Source organism: Rhynchophorus ferrugineus, unplaced genomic scaffold, assembly GCF_030347505.1.
Source record: "Rhynchophorus ferrugineus isolate W39M unplaced genomic scaffold, kcgeb_rfMv2 rfM4, whole genome shotgun sequence".
Lineage (NCBI taxonomy): Eukaryota > Metazoa > Arthropoda > Insecta > Coleoptera > Curculionidae > Rhynchophorus > Rhynchophorus ferrugineus.
Window position 1 is genome coordinate 21,253,197 of NW_027472583.1, and position 20,008 is coordinate 21,273,204.

The window sequence follows — 20,008 nt, forward strand, 5'->3', positions numbered from 1 at the left end:
ACAGCATATTCTATACATAAAATTATCCATTTTATTACTAATACCATTTTATACCTAATGTAAAAAAATAAAAAAGATACTAAAATGACATATTTTTCTTTACCTTTTAAGCGACTAAAATTCATAATATACAACCATGTATGTCGTTTAAATTGTTTTGCAGGCTTTTAAACTTGGGATATAATATATGGGAACGTAATATTTTTAGTGGGTGTAACCTTGGTAATTGTAAATAAATGGAATTGGTAACGAACGTATTGTTTTTCCAAAATATATAGTAGATTTTACGTTACATTTTGGTTATCAAACATCTTAAGTTTATTCGATGAAATATTTTTATTCTAATATGTTCTAAATTTTTTTTGGTCGATATTTATAGTTTAGACTCTTTTTAGACTTTTTTTAATTAATAAAAAACCCACCTCTTGGACTTTTTTAGATCGTTGTTACCTATTTTGTAGTATATGTAATTTAATAATAAAATTTATAAATTAAGTGTAGGTGCATAATGAAGTCTTCTTTTATCAATATGGGTTTATCTGGACTGGACCTAAAATTTAGTGTGGGCTCTGAACCACGGTCGTCAGTCTTTAGCTTTAGAAATCGCCCCAGGAGACATACGGTCTTACCCAGCCTGGTTACTGGCGTGACTGGGATCATTTTCCTTGTCGGATTTTACACTCTTGCCTAGGACAATCACAAATTTTCCCCAGCAGGATCGCCTTTACCACTGCGCCATTAAGCCGGCATAGTAGTATTTATAATAGCTGGTAACATATACAACTAGAAAAGTTTAATAAAAATAGATAGTTGTTGGATTCAAACACATGGCAATAATATTCCATATTGTATTAAGCCGAGTCCTAGTATTTGATTGATATGAGTGATAACATTAAAGCACTTATTTTATTTTAATAATTTATATCTTCTTGTATAAGCCAGAGTCTCTGAGGAAGGTGATTAAGTTATCCAGATTGTCTATATCAAGAATGTTCTTTAGAGTGTCCCCAATACCATGTTATTGTCTCATTTGTAAGTATTTAGTATGTGTTGTGAGTAGAGCTGAATACAGTACATATTGGGGGAGGTTCACTTTTATGAGGAAACTGTGTATCAGAGCAGTGTCTGTCTTCAACTGGGAGAGTATAGATAATTTACATCTTGATATAACCATTATTTTTTGACTTTGATAATATATAATTTTAATTTCCCACAATTAATTTTCATCCAGCAAGTTCCATTGTAGTTGGTCAAGTTTTGAGTTCTGCTGCACTCCTCCCGATCATTGGTTTGTCTTTTAGAATATTAATATTGATCTGATAATTAGTATCTTGATCAGTCGGTATTTGGAGTGATCTGACAATAAAATCTTAAAGAAATTCATAATGTCTGTGGTGATTACATAATGTTTGTGTATATCGTTCTGAAGAAAATTAAGGAATTAACATATTGCATAAAGTTTCAGCTGTCAGAGTTGTCTGCTATTAATATGTCAATTGAAAAGTCCCCGACCTACTACAATAGAACTATTTTTTTGGTAAAATTATTTTTTGTATTCAACATAATTCCCTTCAAGGGTGACACACTGATTATAGCGACCCTCCAACTTTTCGATACCTTTTTTGTAGTACGATTTGTCCTTTGCTTCAAAACAGGACTCAGTTTGGGCGATCACCACTTCATTCTCGATGAAAAATTCTTCCCAGCTAGCATCCTTTTGAGATCTGAGAACAAGAAATAGTCGCTGGGGCCCAATTCCTGGATTTTTGACACGGTGCATTATCTTGTTAAAGCAGCACTTTCTTATTCTTCAAATGCGGCCGTTTTTCGGCGATTTCGTCCTTCAAACGATCCAACAACGTTATGTAATAGTCAGTGTTGATGGGTTCTTTCAACAATGACAGGACAGTGATTGGACCTTTTTCAAGGTAGTCAATGACCATTATTCCATGCGCATCCCAAAGTACAAACTCGTCGTTGTTTTTGGTCAAAAGTGAGCTCGCGCGGCACCCACTTTGCACAGAGATTTCTCATACCCAAATATTCGTGAATGATGTGATGTACACGTTCAGTTAATATCTTTAGAGTGTCTGCTATTTTATTCGAATTCAATTTACGGTCATTCAAAATCATTTTGTGGATTTTTTAAATGTTTTCGTCGGTAACAACAATTACCAATTTTTACCAATTTTTTCAGACATAAGTGTAAAAAATGCTCTGAGAACTTCATTTTCATCACCAGCGAGCAATGAAGCAAGGAATATTTGTTGAACCTGATATTCGAAAATTAATCGTTGACAGTTTACAAAATCTTTAAATTCTGATGAATTAGTGGCATGGGCTTTATTTTAAGGTATTGTTCACCACTTTTTTGATAACCACGAATCACCGAATCACAAGCACATAATCGAATATTTGTTGCAAAATTACCGCAAGATTGGATCTCGAATATCTCTCAAAATACATTTTCTGCATTCATATCTTGATTTTTTTCCAAAAAACTTGGGCGATACGAACGACGAGCAAGGACACACAAGAAATATAGCGGAAATTGAATGGCGATACCAAGGATTTTGACATAAAGGTATGATGAGAGATTAGTGTTGGACCCTAATGACTGAAACAAGTCCCAAGCAGTATAAATTACTCGCCCAACCTCTGTTCATTTCTGATTTATACTTTTTTATTCTAAAAAAATGATCGGTAATGGTCAAAAATAGTAAAATAATGAATTTATTAAATATTTAGAAATCTACAAAGTAGAAGTGATTTTAACGCACGAGTTCATGATTTGATTTGCAAGAAACTTTGACGACTGCAAATATGTGAATATCACCTAATAATTTTCTACATGAAACATCCATTATTAATAAACAAAATGCTTAGTGTAAGCGCATACAAGTGCACTAAAAGAACTAAATCGCATTTTTGAAATATAAGCCTCAGTTTATTAGGACTGGTGATTTTGAGTTCTTTTTTTTTCGTTATCCGTCATCTATACTTTATTCTAATACTTTATAGACGACATTTGTATCCTTAAAAATCCAAGGATTGAATAACTGTATAAGTGGTTACATACATATTATTTTACCAATTATTACCATTTTAACATTATAACATATTAACCATTTTACAATTCTAATTACAAGACTATGCTATTATAAATAGTAAATAATAATTTTTTTAACATGTGTTTCATTATCCAATCTGAGAGCTGAAATAATATTCAATTAATATCTATTAATAACGATTTATAATTGATATTTCATTTACAAATAAAATTTTTAGTCAAACTGTAGTAGCAATATATTTATATGTAATTTCATATCACGTCGATATATTGAACACATAGCTGTATTACTGGTTGTCAATGGTTGTTGCTAATAAATTTGTTAAAATGGATACATTTTTAAAGTTATTAGGTTCCTTATTTATTTGTTTTATATGGATTTTTAAAGTATTATATCGGCCTATCAGATGATTTGATTGATCATAATCGGTTCATGTTTCTCCGCAACTGATTATTTTGATGATTAATGTTGATTCTATTAATTACGGCATTAGCTTTAAGCATTTCATGAAGCCTACTTAGTACACATTGGCAAACAGGAAAATCATGTTTGAAAACATTAGCTCTTACCCAGCGTGGCTATTACCAGAATAATTATTCAATATTTGAGATTTTTCTTATAAAGTCAGTGATGCAAACAATGACTTACCTGTGTTCTGATACCTTATGTTTCCGCTATTTAAATATGATATGACAAATATTCCGTTGCTAATTGCGTTATAAGAAAACCTGTACCTTTCGGTCATGTAAGATGCATAATATAATCAAAGCAACTTTTGTAAATAAAGCAACTAAATGAAAAAAAGATTATTTTATGTATTGACATATCAGAAAAATTTAATTTAACAGTTAGTTTTGAATTGAAACAGTCATTTGAATTGTTTGTATTGCATTTTAACTAAAAGATATCGTTGATTCTTTTATACTTGTGTATGTCACTGAACTCCTCCTAATCCGATGCACCGGTGTGATAACTGTTGAGTATATTTGAGATGTTATGCCCGGGATGCTACGATAGGCTTTTAGTAATACTTTTTGAAATAATTTTAAAATTTTCGAATATAAAACTTTTAAAAAAGTTTTCAGATTTTCGCGCTGCGGCAGCTGATGGAGGAACGGAATAGGTACGGCAAAAGTCCCGCTACCTGTTGGTCGACCTGATATTTTCTGATGATCTAATTGTTAAAAGGAATTTGGCGTGAGAATTAATGAAGAAAATACCTGACAAAGTCCTGACAACTGATGAATCGCCTGCTATTGTTAATTTCAACGGGATTCAGTTGGAGCAAGTGCAGGACTTTAACTACTTGGGATCGGTAATATAGAAAAAGAAAAGAAAAAACAATCTGTCATTGTAAACAAATAATTCAGCATTATATTCGGAGGAGGAGTACTTCGTTTAGGATGCGACAATCCGAGCACAGTTGTATAACAATTTCAGAGAAGCAGATTGAGATTGTTTCGGTCATGTAAGATGAATAATATAATAAATATAATATAATATCAAAGCAACTTTTATTCAACAAAGTAATTGCAGTACTCATAAACTACGAAGCATAAATTGAGCGAGGTTTAAAGATATTCTACTTTAATAATAGCCCAGACTACTGCTTTTCCATTATAACCAGCACTGTTGATATACTGATTTACAAAGTACAGAACATAAGTAGAGTTTTCTTCACTTGGATGACTTGAAAACTTTTATTTACGAAAAGCTCAGTTCAATTAATTATTTAATATAACTTCGAACGTCGAATAAATGTAGTGCTGTTAAATTTGAAAAATTCATTCTAATCCCAAATGCCTAACAAGTGTATGAAATAAATAGAGTTAAACGATTCTATTGCTGCCTAAGAAATAAGTTTCTCTCCATATGCTTTAATCTATAGTAATATGATTAGTATCAGAAGCAAACATTAAAAATATGGTCGCTGTTGTACATGTCATTATTAGTCAATTGTCATGTTTATTTTGAAAAAATGCAATGACATAACGTTTTATATTAAAATCATTGAATTAAGCACTATTAACAGCTCTTTTTGTATATCATTCAGTAAGATCATCGAATGCTGTGTGAATGTTTTGGCAACCATGCTCTCTCGATTTCATCATATGAATACTAGATTCGACGTTCTGAAAGTGGCAATTTCGACATTGGAAACGACAAATTTGAAGACCAATTCAAGACCAGAGACCATTGGTATCGCCATCGACTACAATTAATGCGTTCAAGACTAGCACTTTTTTTGGCTTGAAATCGGGAAAGGGAATCCTGTTGTGGATACCTGGTCGGGGAGACCCGCAGGAATAAGCGAGTTGGAGTGGTATGTGGAGACTGCCTCTGGACTACCCACTAAACCCCACCCTACCAGCTGATCCTATGACCTTAACTGATAATTCTTATTGTTAGTAAGTAGGGTGCCTATAACTGGTAATATCATTAAGAGGCACAAGGGCAATCGTTATCACACCATGCAGCTCAATGTATCTGAGTTAATCGCTCGCTGGAGAAGGTCGAGACAATTTGGAGTTAGAACACGACGCGCCAGTGTCGACTCCGATAAAATAAGGCCACCAAGAGCCGAATGAGTTATTAGCTTAAAATATCGACCAGCTCCGTAATACATTTATTATCCAAGAGCTGAATAGTGGAGAAATATCTTGAGTAGAGCTCGGATATAAAATCGTACCGTCTGTTTCTCTATGAATTTGTTTATTCCTGACAATCTAGGGGGCATTGATTATTTTCCTTAGAATTCTGTTCTGAAGAACTTCAAGACGTTCCACCTAGCTAGGTGAGACGCATTTGGAGCTGGCTGTATAGAACGACTGATCGAACCAGCATCTTGTATATGAGAGATTTTATATTGAGACAGGAAGCCTGCTGGCCCGGTTGATGAACGGGAACAGCAAATTGACAATACCTTGACATATGTGGAGGATCTTTGAAACTGAGAGTTCCATCTAAACTTGCGATCGAAGGCAAGATGGATATAGGTGGCTTCTTCTGACCATGGGATTTCGGCGTTTCTGATTTTAAGACGCGAAATGCTCGGTGCGAGGCGCTTCTTCTTGAAGAAGATGACCTGGGTTTTCTGTGCGTTGACCTCCAGAAATGTAACCGCTTGAGCGTCTCAATGAGTAATTTTTAAAGTCTGTCTTCGATGTGCGTTGCCACTCTGGAAGAAGCAAAGTAAGCAGTGTCGTCTGCGTAAAAAGCTACCTCAACTTGTGGTCTTGTGCTATAAACGGCCGGAATATAAGCAAAGAAACAACAATATTACTCTTCAGCATCACAACGCTTAACCAAATGTTATAAAACCGGTGAAAATATACTTGCAGACAATAAAATAGGAAGACTACCCCACCCGCCCTGACCTAAGTATGTCGAACCTAACATTGTTAATTATCTTAAACGTTTTATTAATAGATAGAAATCATTCGCCCGTTAGTATGTCTTACGAATTATTTAGATTATGAAATCCAGTGGATTCGGTAGAGATGTTGATGAGAGTACTAAATTAATGTGGCTGAGGATGATATTACAGGGAGGGTTATCTATACCAAAATAAAAATAGAATAAAAAATATTTTGCCCTTTTAATTGTCTTTGAAAAATAAAATATAATTAAATATATTAATTAAAATAATAGATATGCATAAAATGAACAGAAAAATGTATAATATATTTAAGGCATGTGTTTGTTACCATTTAAGTGCTATTTTCTTTTACAAGAATAGTTTTTTAATTTCAGATAAATATGTCGATTGGCTTTTAAACAATTTACTTATTTTTATGTTTTCGAATTCTAAACATATATTCGAAATGCCATACGGTCTAGGATGAATATTATTAAAATAGTTCACATTTATTTAAAATCTTTTTATATTTCATATATGGTTAATATTAAATTCCAAAGAAATTTTGCATTTTATATTAAATTTTATACTTGGTACTAATTATTGTTTAACACAAATTATGATTACTCTGAAATGCGTCAATTATTTTGTTGTATTTAGAATGTTATGTATTTGTAAATGATAAATATACTTTATCCGACTATTTAACTAACCTATATCTGATTTTTACTACCTCTTAACATATCTTGCCAGCTGTGCTGTCGCTCTGAAACTTCCACCAGAGGTACTCCCTCTTACATAATTTTACTAGCCGTAGCCCCGCTCTGGAAGTTTTGTCAGAGGTACTGCCTTTTATTTTATTTTACGTCGTTATTGAAAACGTGTATGTAATAGTTGAAATAGTATATTAGTAGAGATTAGTCGTATATGTCGTCCAAATTAAATTTAAACATTTTTTTGAAACTTTATTACGAATTTACATAAAACCAAATATTTTTGATCAATATCAATGGTAACATTTTCTACTAATACAACCCGGCCACATCGATGGTGAAATTCTACTGTTCCTCTACATAGTTTTCGTTGGCATCTACCGCCGAAAGAAATATTCAAAGACGATTCTTGATATAAATTCTACGTATATATCGCTGACATTATATTAGAAACAAATAATTTGTTTAAGATGCGATAAGCACAATACAGTTACGGAACAAATTCGGAAACGTAAATGGAAATAGTTTAGATATATTTGTTGAATTCAAGATGAACGAATTCCTAGCACACTTCTGTGGCAAAATCAACCTTTGGTAGAAAACACAACAAATTGTCCCAAGAAAGACATGGATCAAGATCATCCAGACCGACAAACATGCTAGTAGAGCTGCGGTCCGTCGCCAACTATGGTGAAATTTAGTGAAGAATATTGAAGAATATCCTGTGGCACCAACTGCACCGTATTGGTTGAGAAGTAGATATTCTCCCAGAGAGCCGGCTATAGATTGACGATGATAAATTTTTCTATAGACTGATGATTTTACTACGTTATTTAAATGAGCTAATTACAAGTTTAAGTTGATTTCCAGTCACTGGTCCGAATGATTTCATTCATACGTTTGTATTTCCAATTCATAAGACTAAATAATATCCATTTTTTGGGTTGGATCTGAAAAATCTATGCTTCTCTTATATCCAGTAATATCACATATGCAATGTATGTTCGCGTTGGATAACTATTAAGTTTTTTTTTATATTTTAGAGTCTCATTTTTACTAATAAGGATTTATCTGAAGTGGACTTACTGCTTTACGTGGGTTCCAAACTACGCTCCTCGGTTTTAGACCGACTGGCCAGCGACAAACTTAGCAGTAAATGAAAAAAAAAAAACAGTTTATACTTTCTGATAAGTGAGTAAGTAAACCATAAAATTTGTGAAGCTTACACATGTCAAAAATTTTGAATCATCATTCCAAAAGTTATTGTATTTAACAATGAAAAGTATATAACATGTATAAGTGTTTGCATTTAATGCTCTGAGAAAAACGTAATTATTCTAGAAACATATAATAGGAATGGTAAAGCTTTCCGGTGTCACTTACAAGAAATTATTTATAACGTAAAAATAGAATTAAAAGTAGTATAAATAAAAAATAAAAGGAAAATATTAAAGGATGTTGATTCAACAATAGAAAAATTACACAAGTAGATGTAAATGAGGAATTGAGAGTAATTTTAAAATGGAGTAATAGAAAAAATACATTCGAACACTAACTCAGCACATCATGATGATGCATGACTTGACGTTATGTACTGATCTTCCAATCGAATTTTTCAGCGATATTTATTAGTGATCGATGTAAACAATTATTAATAATTTTAATCTAAATGTTAAATTTGATGCTTTTGACCTTCCCTTGTAAAAAATTATAATTTTCCATTTAGATTTAATGGGTCATTTAGTATATACGGACAGTATTCATGAAATGCTCGGAATTTTGATCATCATCACCATTATCAATTGATAGCCGGCACTCAGGGAGAGTGTTGACTTCTTAATCAATGCGCTGCTATTGGTCCAGCAGGACTTCGAATATTTTTCACTAAATATCGCCACAGCTGTTGCCGAAAGTCCACCAAAAATGTTTAGAAGATTATGGTGATGCTACTCTATCACATCCGTATTGTCGGTTTTGGTTTGAACGGTATAAAAGTTATCATATTGATGTGGATGACCTAAATAACAAAAAAAGTTCGAGAACAATAAATTGCATAAATTATTAAACGATAGCCCAGCTTATATCATTTCTAAACATTTGATCATCACATTTTCATTATACGCCAGGTAATAGAAGATTTTTCGTGGCGATCTGCTGTTATAATCCCTCAAGCGGATTATTTATGTCTATAAAGTCTTGCTCTGCATATGGCGAGATCATTAAGATATTATGTGTGTTACTAAAACCGAATTAAATTGTTAAAAAAATAAACCAATCAAAATGGAGGACGTGGTGTTATAAAGAGCAAATTTTACATGACAAAGCTTTACTACACGTTCCACGAATTTTTACCAAAAGACTTAGACTTGGACTAGACCTATTGTTTAACGTGGGTTCCGAGCCAAGGTTCTCGGCATTAAACCTACACTGGCGAGCGACCAACTTGGAGATCATCCCAGAAGACGTCAGAGAGAAGACAGAGAATCTGGTCTTACCCAGCCTGATTACTGGTGTGACTGGGACCATTTTCCTTGTCGGATTCTACACTCTTGTCTAAGAACAATCACAAACATATGTTTACGACTATGCCCCAGCAGGAGTCGAATCCGCGACTATGGCAACTTTCGTCCTGTAGCCTTTACTACTGTGTACCAGTTTATATTACCAATGTTTACATTCAATCGCTTAATATATTTTTTAATCAGATGTAATATATAATTATTAACTATTAACAACAAATGTTATATATTGTTTTAAGAAATCCGGAATTTCGGAAAGATTTATTGGTTGTTATTGTGAATTTTTAATTGTGGTGATCTGGTATATGTTTTGTCGTCGATATAAATTATTCCACTCTAATGCAAAGGCAACGATTGGGAAGAACTAATAAATATCTAAGGGATATCCTAGGAACAAATTGCCAAGTAATTGTTAGGTACGTCTTTGTGTCTTTTTGATAGATTAAATAAATACTCCATTGTTTTGGATAAATTGCGGTTGTTAAATAATTTTATATGTCCATGTTTAGAATTATTTTATCAATCCTTGTAAAGTACCAGAAAAGGAAGGCATTAAGATAAGGCTGAAAACGTAGCTTGATTTTTTAAGGCTAGCTTACCTTTTAGGTAGATGTGCGTTTTAAAATAACATTTGTGTTCACTTCAGCAAACCAAGCATCGAACCATATTAGCAGCAAAGAGCTCCGGTTCATTATGGCTGAACAACCGGCATGGATTGTCCATTTAGAATACATGTTAAGCCAATATTATAAAGCTGATATCAAGATAATGGAGGAATTTATAGAAATTCTTAGTAAACCGACACACTTAAAAGTAACTGTTGTAGTCAAAAAAGGGTCATTGAGTGAACCGGAACAGTTTGTATATTTTGTGAAATTGTACGAGAATATTGTGCCCTACCACATACGTATGGACCTTCTGGCCAAATTCGTAAAGGAAGTTGATCTCTATACGGTTGCTCTTCCAGCCATTAAAGAATTTCAGAAAGCTGGAAATACTTACGCGCTACCATACGATCAAATATTCCCTTCGTGTATCGGGGCTAGATTAAGCACAAAAAGTAACATGCCCGACGAAACAGGTGTACTCATTTTGGAGAATCTAAATGAGATGGGATATACAAGACCAGATGTCAGGGCCGGATTAGATTTGGAAACAAGCAAATTGGTGCTGCATAAGATGGCACATCTGCACGCAACACCGCTAGCCATGAAATTTCTTGATTCTGATCTTGATCTTTTCAAACAAAAAATCGTTCCTTGTTTGGTCGAGGTCAAGTATGCAAAGGAACCTTTTTGTTATCAGGACGTTGACAGACTGGTAAACGATGGAATTAGCTCGGCCAGTCCTTATCTCAAACCTCTCAAAGTTCTTGTCGAGCAAGCTAAAGAAATTGCCTGGCGTGGAAAAAAATACGACGATGAATCCTGGCTTACCATGTGTCATTTTAAATTTTCAATTTTTAATATAATGCTTAAGTACGACGATCAGAACAAACCCGTAGCGTGCAAGATTGTTGACTTACAGGCTCTCAATTACACTCACCTCTGTACCGATTTAATATACTTTCTCTTTACCAGCGTTAACACTTCGGTGCTTATGAGTAATTTTGATAATCTGATTACATTTTATTTTGACCTATTTACGGGTATACTAAGTTATTATAAAATATATCATCGCCATACACGCGAAGGATTTTTGAAGGAATTTGACGAAGAGGGGCCGAACATGATAATTGAAATATTGCAAATGTTGCCTTATATTTCAGGTGACGGTTATGAACAAGATGGAGATCCAATACTGGGAGAGTCGTTTAAGAAAAAGTTAAATGATATTATGCGGGTTATGAAGAGTCGAAAATGGATTGAGTTGTAAAAACTGGCATGAATTCTTACAATACAATATATTATTGTCATTATGAAATTCAACGTAATTTTTGTCCCATTTATATATTTAGTTTTCATATCATATTGGAAATATTTAAAAATAAAAGTAAAATTAGGCAAATAATTTATTGTAGTCCTTTACTTGGCACCCACTGCTAATTTACCGGAATGCGGACGGGATTAACTTCTTATAAAATAATCATTTGATGGAGATGGATAGTCTGCTAGAAGCTGAAGGAGATTGTCGGTTTGCTATACCCGAACCTTAATAGATTGCTTTCTGGGTTTGGGAATGCCAACCTAACCGTCGGTCGAAGTGTAGACCTGCCTATATGACGTTATCGAGACATGGAATTGTTGTGATGTCGATCTTGAGTCGCGATATGCGCAGTGCTTAATGCTTCTAATGGAAAATGATGCCCTCGATTTTCGGAAAGTTGATTGCATAATCGAGCGGCTTCTGCAAGCATCCTTTAGTGGTTTACTCGAGTCTGGAGGCCGTAAAGGAAGTACTGTCGTCAGCGTAAAACGCGACGTCAATGTGCTCTTTTCTCGGCAGATCTGAAATAAAGAGGTTTCCTAATCTTGACCTAAAAGTATCTGTCTGATAGATAGGACTTGCTTCTGGAAGACAATCAAACCGTCATCTTAGATCTTGTTAAAAGCTTTGGTTATATCCAGGAATACCCCTCTAAGCTTTTCACATTGTAGTCCGATCAATGGATGAATGAGCTGAGAGCGTACTGTGTTGGCATCTCTGCAAGCTTCGAAATGACACTGAGAAGACTGATTGGCCTGTAATCAGATAGAAATGATTTTGCTCCTTTTTGGGAATAACTGCTATATGTGCATATATCTAGAACGACGGGAAATGTTGCAACATCGTGATGGAGTTAATTATGTTTACAGTTCCGCGAGGTGCTTATGCGGGACCTTTTTTAATTGTGTGATCGCTATTCAGTCGAAACCTGGATATTTTTAGTTTGAAGTTTGCCGATCATAGCAATATGCAAATATTTTAAAGATAAGAGATGCCTGAGAAGAAATGTTGAGGTGGTTCGGCTTTTGATGGAGTTAGATTCGTTGATGACAGTATCGTTGTCTTTAGGTTTCGTGTTTTCTGCGGAAGGGAGGCATTTCATCTGGGCCTCGTAGGTCTCTGCGAGGAGCTCTACTTTTTATTTGTCATTAACTGCGACTTTAGAGAGGAGATTACTTTATGCTTCTTCCTCAGAAGGCATCTGGAGATACACCAGAAGAAAGGGGAACCGTCCAGTCGGTCTGCGAGAAATTAGTTCCATTTCATCGCTCGCCAGGTGCAAACGGCCTCTCTGGCCGTCCTGTAAACTCTGTACGCCCCTCTTTCATCTGCAGCATCGAGGGTAAGTCAAGGTATTTTGCATAAACCATTTTCTATGTGAATCTCACGTTTAATACAAGCAGAAACAGAAAGCAAGAAAAATTTCGACTTTGGCAGTTTCGTGAGAAAACTGAATATCACTAGTTAGCTTGAGTACGGCTTCCACGGACTGCTGTAGAGTATAATTTTCGGGATTGGATAAAATTTCAGGAGAAGAGATTGGTAGTTCTTCTAGTTGGTATTTTTCTTGAATTGTCTCAGTGGGACTTGGTGTCGTAGTCCCCGAATTTTATAAGGAATTTCAAAGAGGGTGTAGTTCAAACATCATTTGCATTATAATTAAATAGCGTCAACAATAGCCAAAATTGATAAAGATCAAGTAAGATAGCACAGCCAGAAGCACGAAGCATCAAGTAAGATAGCACACTTGAAGAACAAAACATCGCCGCAAGGATCACCATCACATCACATTAACAATGCTGTGAAGAAGTTTCTTCTGATAAATTTGATTCATGTTAATATAGGATTTCCTTTTACAATCCTATGTTGCATCCCATAGGTTGACTCTGGCTTTAAAATTTGTTTTTATAATTTAAACAATTTCTTGCAAAAAGACAATTGGGATTGTCATTTGAAAACATTTGAGCATGTTGAGAAGCATATTCTTTCCATCTGAATTCGGCACAGCAAGAAATTTTATTTTTTGAATCGAAATCTAATTTTCTGTTTATCAAGCGCACATGTGTAAATTGTAATATACACAACAATGTTATTGACAGCTCTTTACGGTTGTCTCACTATTGTTAGTTATACCAAATGGTGGCCACTGTTACTCATTCATATTTAGGGACATCACTGATATATACTCTATATATACGCGTATACGCAATATATATTAAAAATGTAGTATTTGAAGATTTGAACTATGTCTATAAATACAGTTGAACAAACTTCCTTTTCAACAATTTTTTTTAAATTACATTTGTAATACTGTGCACATGAGCTGAGATAAAACCTCTCTTTTCAATAACTGGCTTAAGCTAAAATTATTGAGCAAAGAGTTCTTAGAATGATCATGTGCTTTCTTTTGTGGTCCAATCTCCATTTTCTTTATGAATTTAACGAACTATGGTAGTGTTGTCGATACAATTTTTTAACCATCATTCAGAAAATATATACATTTTCTTCAACGCGAATTTACAGCCTGAATTGTTGATCCAGCTCTAATCTTTGGTTATACAATTTAATTATGCATTTTGTAAAATTATTATATATCTAAATTGTAAGGAACATGTCTCTTTTTAAGGATGTTTCATGTAAAATAAAGAAATTCTTAGGATAATGTATTTGTTTGGTGTTAGATTATTGCCTCCAATATATGTAATGATCCTTGTAATAAAAATCAGTATAAATAGTAATAAAATATTAAGTTCATGCTAAGAATGTAAAACATTTTTTAATACGAGTTTACCTTAGTGATAAACACACTTTTAGAAATTACTTTTACATCTTAATCGACCAACATAACATCGAAGCTGCCTTATTTATATCTGATTACTGCACTCAAAAATGGCTGGACCAAGGTCAAGTGTTTTGGATTTACATCGGCTATTATGTAGTTACCTTGAGAGCAACGTTCTAGTAGCTGAAGAAATTTTGCAAATGCTTGCAAATTCATCCTGTTTTAAATTAAATGTTCAATTTGGGAAAGCGGCAGATGATCTAGTTAAATATGTCGTACATTTTGTGAAAATGTGCGAACAAAACATGACCGTTAGTATTAACGCAGGCCTCCTAGCTGGATCAATTTTTTCAGACATAAAAGAGTTCCCAATAAGTAAAATAATTACGTCTTTTAGATTGTATTCTGATCTGTTTTGAATGAATTGAATTTGCAGGAGATGGTATAAACAATCTCAGATGTGAAGAAAATATTAGATTTGGATAATTATAATTTAGTTCATATATGTATGGCTAAGATGCGTTATGCCCATGATGATGTACTAAAGTCGATTCATGAACTGGAAATGAATAATTTAATGAAATATGTCAGGATACTTTGTGGCGCTTTAGCTTTCACATTGCCAGTTCGATGCCAAACCAAAATAATGTAGGGAGGGTGTTGCATAGCAGGATAGATGGTTTATGAATTATTCCTTTTCTATCTATCAGTTAACTATTTTACTTAATAATATATGGAGCTAAATTATCAATCAATTTGATTAGGACATTGAACTAAATTTTAAAGTATTTATATATATATATATATATATATATATATATATATATATATATATATATATATAATAAAAGAGGAGACAGTAGGAACCCAGGGTTAAATGATGTAATACAACTAAAATAAACGTTGGAACAATTATTTAATTTTCTTTATTGCTACCTCATTATATAACACACCAAAACTGTAATTCATTTTCTTTTCTTTTTTTTTTGGTATTTTTGTTGAGACAAACTTGATTTCTTTATTTTTTGTCAAATTGAAGGTTTTTCTGTTGAAAGTTCTTGCATGAATAATTACTTGTAAAGAATTTTGCAGTAGTATGACAACCGGACGACTTTGGCAGGCTGATTCGGTTAGATGTTCGAGCTTATCAGACAGCATCTCTTTTTAATAGAGTACAATGAGAAGGAAAATATTGTCTGACTCTAAAACAAATTTATATTTTGCCAGACGAACATATTGATGAAGTGAGTTTACTGTTATTTTAAATCCGAGTACTAAATACACACCTATGACCAGATCTGATTCAGATGGTAATTCAGGTATCTATACAAATTAAAACTTCTTTTTCTTAAATCAAATAACTATGTACCTTAGGACTTTATAGACTTTTGCTGTAGTATGACAACCGGACGACTCTGGCAGGCTGATTCGGTTAGATGTTCGAGCTTATCAGACAGCATCTCTTTTTAATAGAGTATAATGAGAAGGAAAATATTGTCTGACTCTAAAACAAATTTATATATTGCCAGACGAACATATTGATGAAGTGAGTTCACTGTTATTTTAAATCCGAATACTAAATACACACCTATGATCAGATCTGACTCAGCCAGTAATTCAGGTATTTATACAAATCAAAACTTCTTTTTCTTAAACCAAATAACTATGTATTTTATGTCTTTATAGACCGTAGGCGCTTATTTTAATTACTGTCAACTTTTTGTTAAATTAAGATTACGATCCTAGTAAATGATTCTGCTTTTTGGTTTAGACAGAATAACATTAGTTTTGTAGAGAGTGTTATGTATTTAATATATGTAAAGGCAGTAATATAATCCAAAATAATTTCACCAATCCCCGTAATCTATTTAACAGCAGTGTTTTGACATGGAAATATTAAGGTTATGCCGAGAATGTTTCTGTTTTTCAAATACAAATATACCTTAGCGTTGGATGCTTCCGTAGAAATTACTGCGTCAAAATCCGCCAAAATAACACCGAAGCTGCAGTATTTATATCGGATTACTGTGTTTCAAAATGGCCACAACAAAGGAAAGAATTAGTGGTCTGAGGATGATATTACATAACTACTATAACACTGAAGTCCATATGGTTGACGAAGAATTAAGTATACTTGAAAAACCAACTTGTATAGAACTAACAGCTCAATTTAGAAAAGGTGGACAATCAAATCTTGAAACACTCGCATGTTTTGTGAAGTTGTGCGAATTTGATACGGGAATTACCATTAATATAGACCAGTTGACTGGGTTCAAAAAAGAAGTAGATTTTTACCGTTTTGTTATTCCAGCTTTAACGAAATATCAAAAGCGTCAAAAAATCGCAAGTGGGAGTCATTATTACTACTTATTTCCTAAATGTATTGGGGCAACCGTTAGTATTTTATGTGATAGGGAAGTACCAGACGAAACTGGTGCGCTAGTTTTGGAGAATATAAAAGAGATGGGATATAGAGTACCAGATGAGAATCTGGACATGAAAAGTTGCAAATTGGTGCTATCTCAAATGGCAAGGATGCATGCAGCTCCTCTGGCTATGAAATTAGTTTCTTTAGAAGAATACAAGGCACAAGTTGTTCCTTATTTATTAAATACATGTTATCGCAAGACACCCTACAGGCACTTCGACGCCCGAACATTGACTGCTGACGTACTGCAAATGTATGATTTGTCTGATTCTATTTCGTCCACTGATGCCGTTATCGAATATTCCAAAAGCATCACTGACCTTAACATAATCGAAGATGACACCTGGTTTACTTTATGTCATTCTGATTTCACCATTCGTAATTTGATGATGACATACGATTTAAGAGGAAATCCTCAAGGCTGTAAGATAATAGATTGGAAATGTTATTCGTATTCTCACTGCTGCGACGATTTGTTACTATTTCTGTTTACTAGCGTTGAGATCCCTATATTAATTGAATGCTATTCGAGCCTTCTCGATTATTATTATACCCAACTTATTTACCAGCTAAAAAAATATCGTGTGGGCAAGAAAATCGGCCCTTATACGAAAGCCCGTTTCTTGGGCGAGGTTCACATGCAAGGACAAAAATTATTAGCACAGATAGTACAGGCTCTGGCTTATATAACATGCGAAGGATATAAAGAAAACGGGGAACCTATCTTGGGGCCTCTATTCAGGACGAGGTTGATATCTGTCATCGTTATGATGAAACACCTTAGCTGGGTGTAATAATTTAATTACGATTCGGTAATTCATTTAGATTTTCACAAACAAGCACTATTATATTTTTTAATAAAACACATCAGCACCTTTATTACTTAATATAAATTAAAATCTGCTCGTATAAATATGACTGATTCTTCCGGGATCATTAAAAAAAGAATTTAATATTAAAAAGGAATACAAAATGTTTAGAATCCATTTAGTATAGTTAGCAACAGCATTGCTTAATAACCGAAGTAATTTTATGGCAAATGGGCATTTTAATACTTTCATTGTTATTTTAACAATTTTATAAGTGCATTTTCCATTGAACACCACAATAAACAACATGCTGTGTATTTTATAGCTTTTTATTAGAGTTAGTTACGATTTTGCCCACTCTGATTTTCTGGTCAAGTGAACATATAAAGCTTTCTTTGAAGTTTAGGAAAATTAGAAGTGTATTTTCAAAGTAAGGCCACCAGAGCTTTTTGTGAATTTTACTATTAAGGAATAATAATAAGAATCAAAATCAACAGGTGTTTCACGCTAACTATGAATAAGAAGAACAAGCATAATATGAAGTTAAAGAGGACAGAGTTAGGATATCAAAAGATGAAGAATACCGTGATAGTCAGAGTTGACAAATGATTGAATGAAGAATAAAACGCCGTTTTTTTAATATGTACATATTCCAATGATATACCCAAATTGCTATGTTTTGAACTTGTATTTCGAATTTATAAATCAATTTTTATGAAATTTATAGAATACACTCAATAAAACTTGCAATAATCCGTTTGTTTTCTTTTTGATCAACGACATCTGGGGTACCGTCGGCATAGGTTTTATAGATCGTCGTAGTAGATCTAGTTTTTATTGTCAGTCTCAATACGTCACAGAAAATACTTTTTTGCCTAACAGAGACTTTCTCTCCTTCTGGACCCTTCCCATCATCTAGAAGCATATGGAAACAGTTAATTCTCACCAACTGAAAAGGTGACTGGAAGTAATTTTGGGAGTTCGATATGGACTTTTTGATTAATAATATTTGTAAATCATTGTCTTCGGACTACTTTGATTCTCCAGGTCGTTCTTTGCAATTAACATCAAAACTATCAATTTTTAATCATTGAAATCATAAACTCTTGGTATATGACCGAACAATAAGTTTAAGAATATTTTCTAAAAGTAATGAATGTCAACCTACCTACTAAATAGCATTTTAAAAGTACCAATTGTTCAGATCGATGTAGCGTCAGTCGCAATATGTCACAAAACATCCTTCTTTTTGTATAACAGGTAATGAAAGCGAACTGAAATAGCATTTTGTGTATATTCCTATTGTAGCTAGTTCTCCTCCATTTGGACTCTATCCATCCCACGCACATGCCTGGAAAGACTTAATTCTCACAAACTCTAAAACCGTTTGATACATAACAGGTCAATTGAAAAGTGCACGGCCTGACAAATAGATGGCGCTATTAGAATTAAATCCATATGTTTTTTAGTTAGCCTTAACCCTCAAAAGATGCATATATAAATTTGACAGCTGTCGGATCATTAGTTTGTGAATTATAGCTCTTGAGTGAAGCACTTTTGACCAAAAACAATGACGGGTTGATGATTCAGAGCAGTGCTTGAAGATGATCAAGCGTACTAAACCCGAGTTTTTGACTTGACAATGGATGAAGCATGGCTCCATCATTTCACTCCGAAATCCAACCGATATTCATACGAGTGGACTGCATACGATGAACACGCTCCAAAGGGTGGGAAAACGCAACAGTCAGAAAGGTTACGGTGCTTGTATTTTTGGGATGTGCATGGACACATTTTCATTGACTACCTTGAAAAAGGAACGACCATCAACAGTAACTATTACATCGCGTTATTGGATCGTTTGAATAACAAATAGAAAAAAATCATGAATTCATGGGCTTCGAATTGCTTTCTCGTCCACCATATTCTCCAGACCTGGCACCCCAGCGACTATTTCCTGTTCTCAAATCTCAAAAGAATGCTCGATGGGAAGAAATTTTCATCGACTGAAGAGGTGGTCGCCGAAACTGAAGCCTATTTTGAAGCAAATGACAAACCGTACTACAAAAATGGTATCAAAAAGTTAGAGGGTCAGTATAATCAGTGTATCACCCTTGAAGGGAATTTTCAATTGACCTGTTATTTTGGAATTTTATACAATAAGATTTGTATGTCAATGTTTTGGAACTCCTCTGGTTCCGCATATCGTTCTCTGTAATTGTCTTCATCCAGCATTTTTTAATCGTTGAAATCCAAACCAACTCTTGGTATATAACGTAGCAGCATTACCACAATTCTAGCTTTAATTTTTAAAAGTAATAAACGTCGATAACCCAGTTCTTAACGTTTCACGATTTACACTAATGAATGTAACTTTTCACAAAATAATCGCCAATATTAAA

General features: G+C 33.7%; 3 protein-coding genes across 3 annotated transcripts; all 3 read left to right on the forward strand.

Annotated features, from left to right (window-relative positions):
* The first annotated feature begins 10,279 nt into the window (after positions 1 to 10,279).
* Positions 10,280 to 11,596, forward strand: LOC143195261 (uncharacterized). The gene is made up of 2 exons (XM_076402254.1): positions 10,280 to 10,981; positions 11,430 to 11,596. The coding sequence occupies exons 1-2, from the start codon at positions 10,355 to 10,357 to the stop codon at positions 11,487 to 11,489; spliced, it is 687 nt and encodes a 228-aa protein (XP_076258369.1). The 5' UTR covers positions 10,280 to 10,354; the 3' UTR covers positions 11,490 to 11,596.
* Positions 11,597 to 14,421: 2,825 nt separating this feature from the next.
* On the forward strand, positions 14,422 to 15,148 carry LOC143195382 (uncharacterized). The gene is made up of 2 exons (XM_076402453.1): positions 14,422 to 14,744; positions 14,806 to 15,148. The coding sequence occupies exons 1-2, from the start codon at positions 14,477 to 14,479 to the stop codon at positions 14,853 to 14,855; spliced, it is 318 nt and encodes a 105-aa protein (XP_076258568.1). The 5' UTR covers positions 14,422 to 14,476; the 3' UTR covers positions 14,856 to 15,148.
* A 1,034-nt stretch (positions 15,149 to 16,182) lies between these two features.
* On the forward strand, positions 16,183 to 18,361 carry LOC143196693 (uncharacterized). The gene has a single exon (XM_076404579.1). The coding sequence runs from the start codon at positions 16,407 to 16,409 to the stop codon at positions 17,589 to 17,591; it is 1,185 nt and encodes a 394-aa protein (XP_076260694.1). The 5' UTR covers positions 16,183 to 16,406; the 3' UTR covers positions 17,592 to 18,361.
* Positions 18,362 to 20,008: the final 1,647 nt, after the last annotated feature.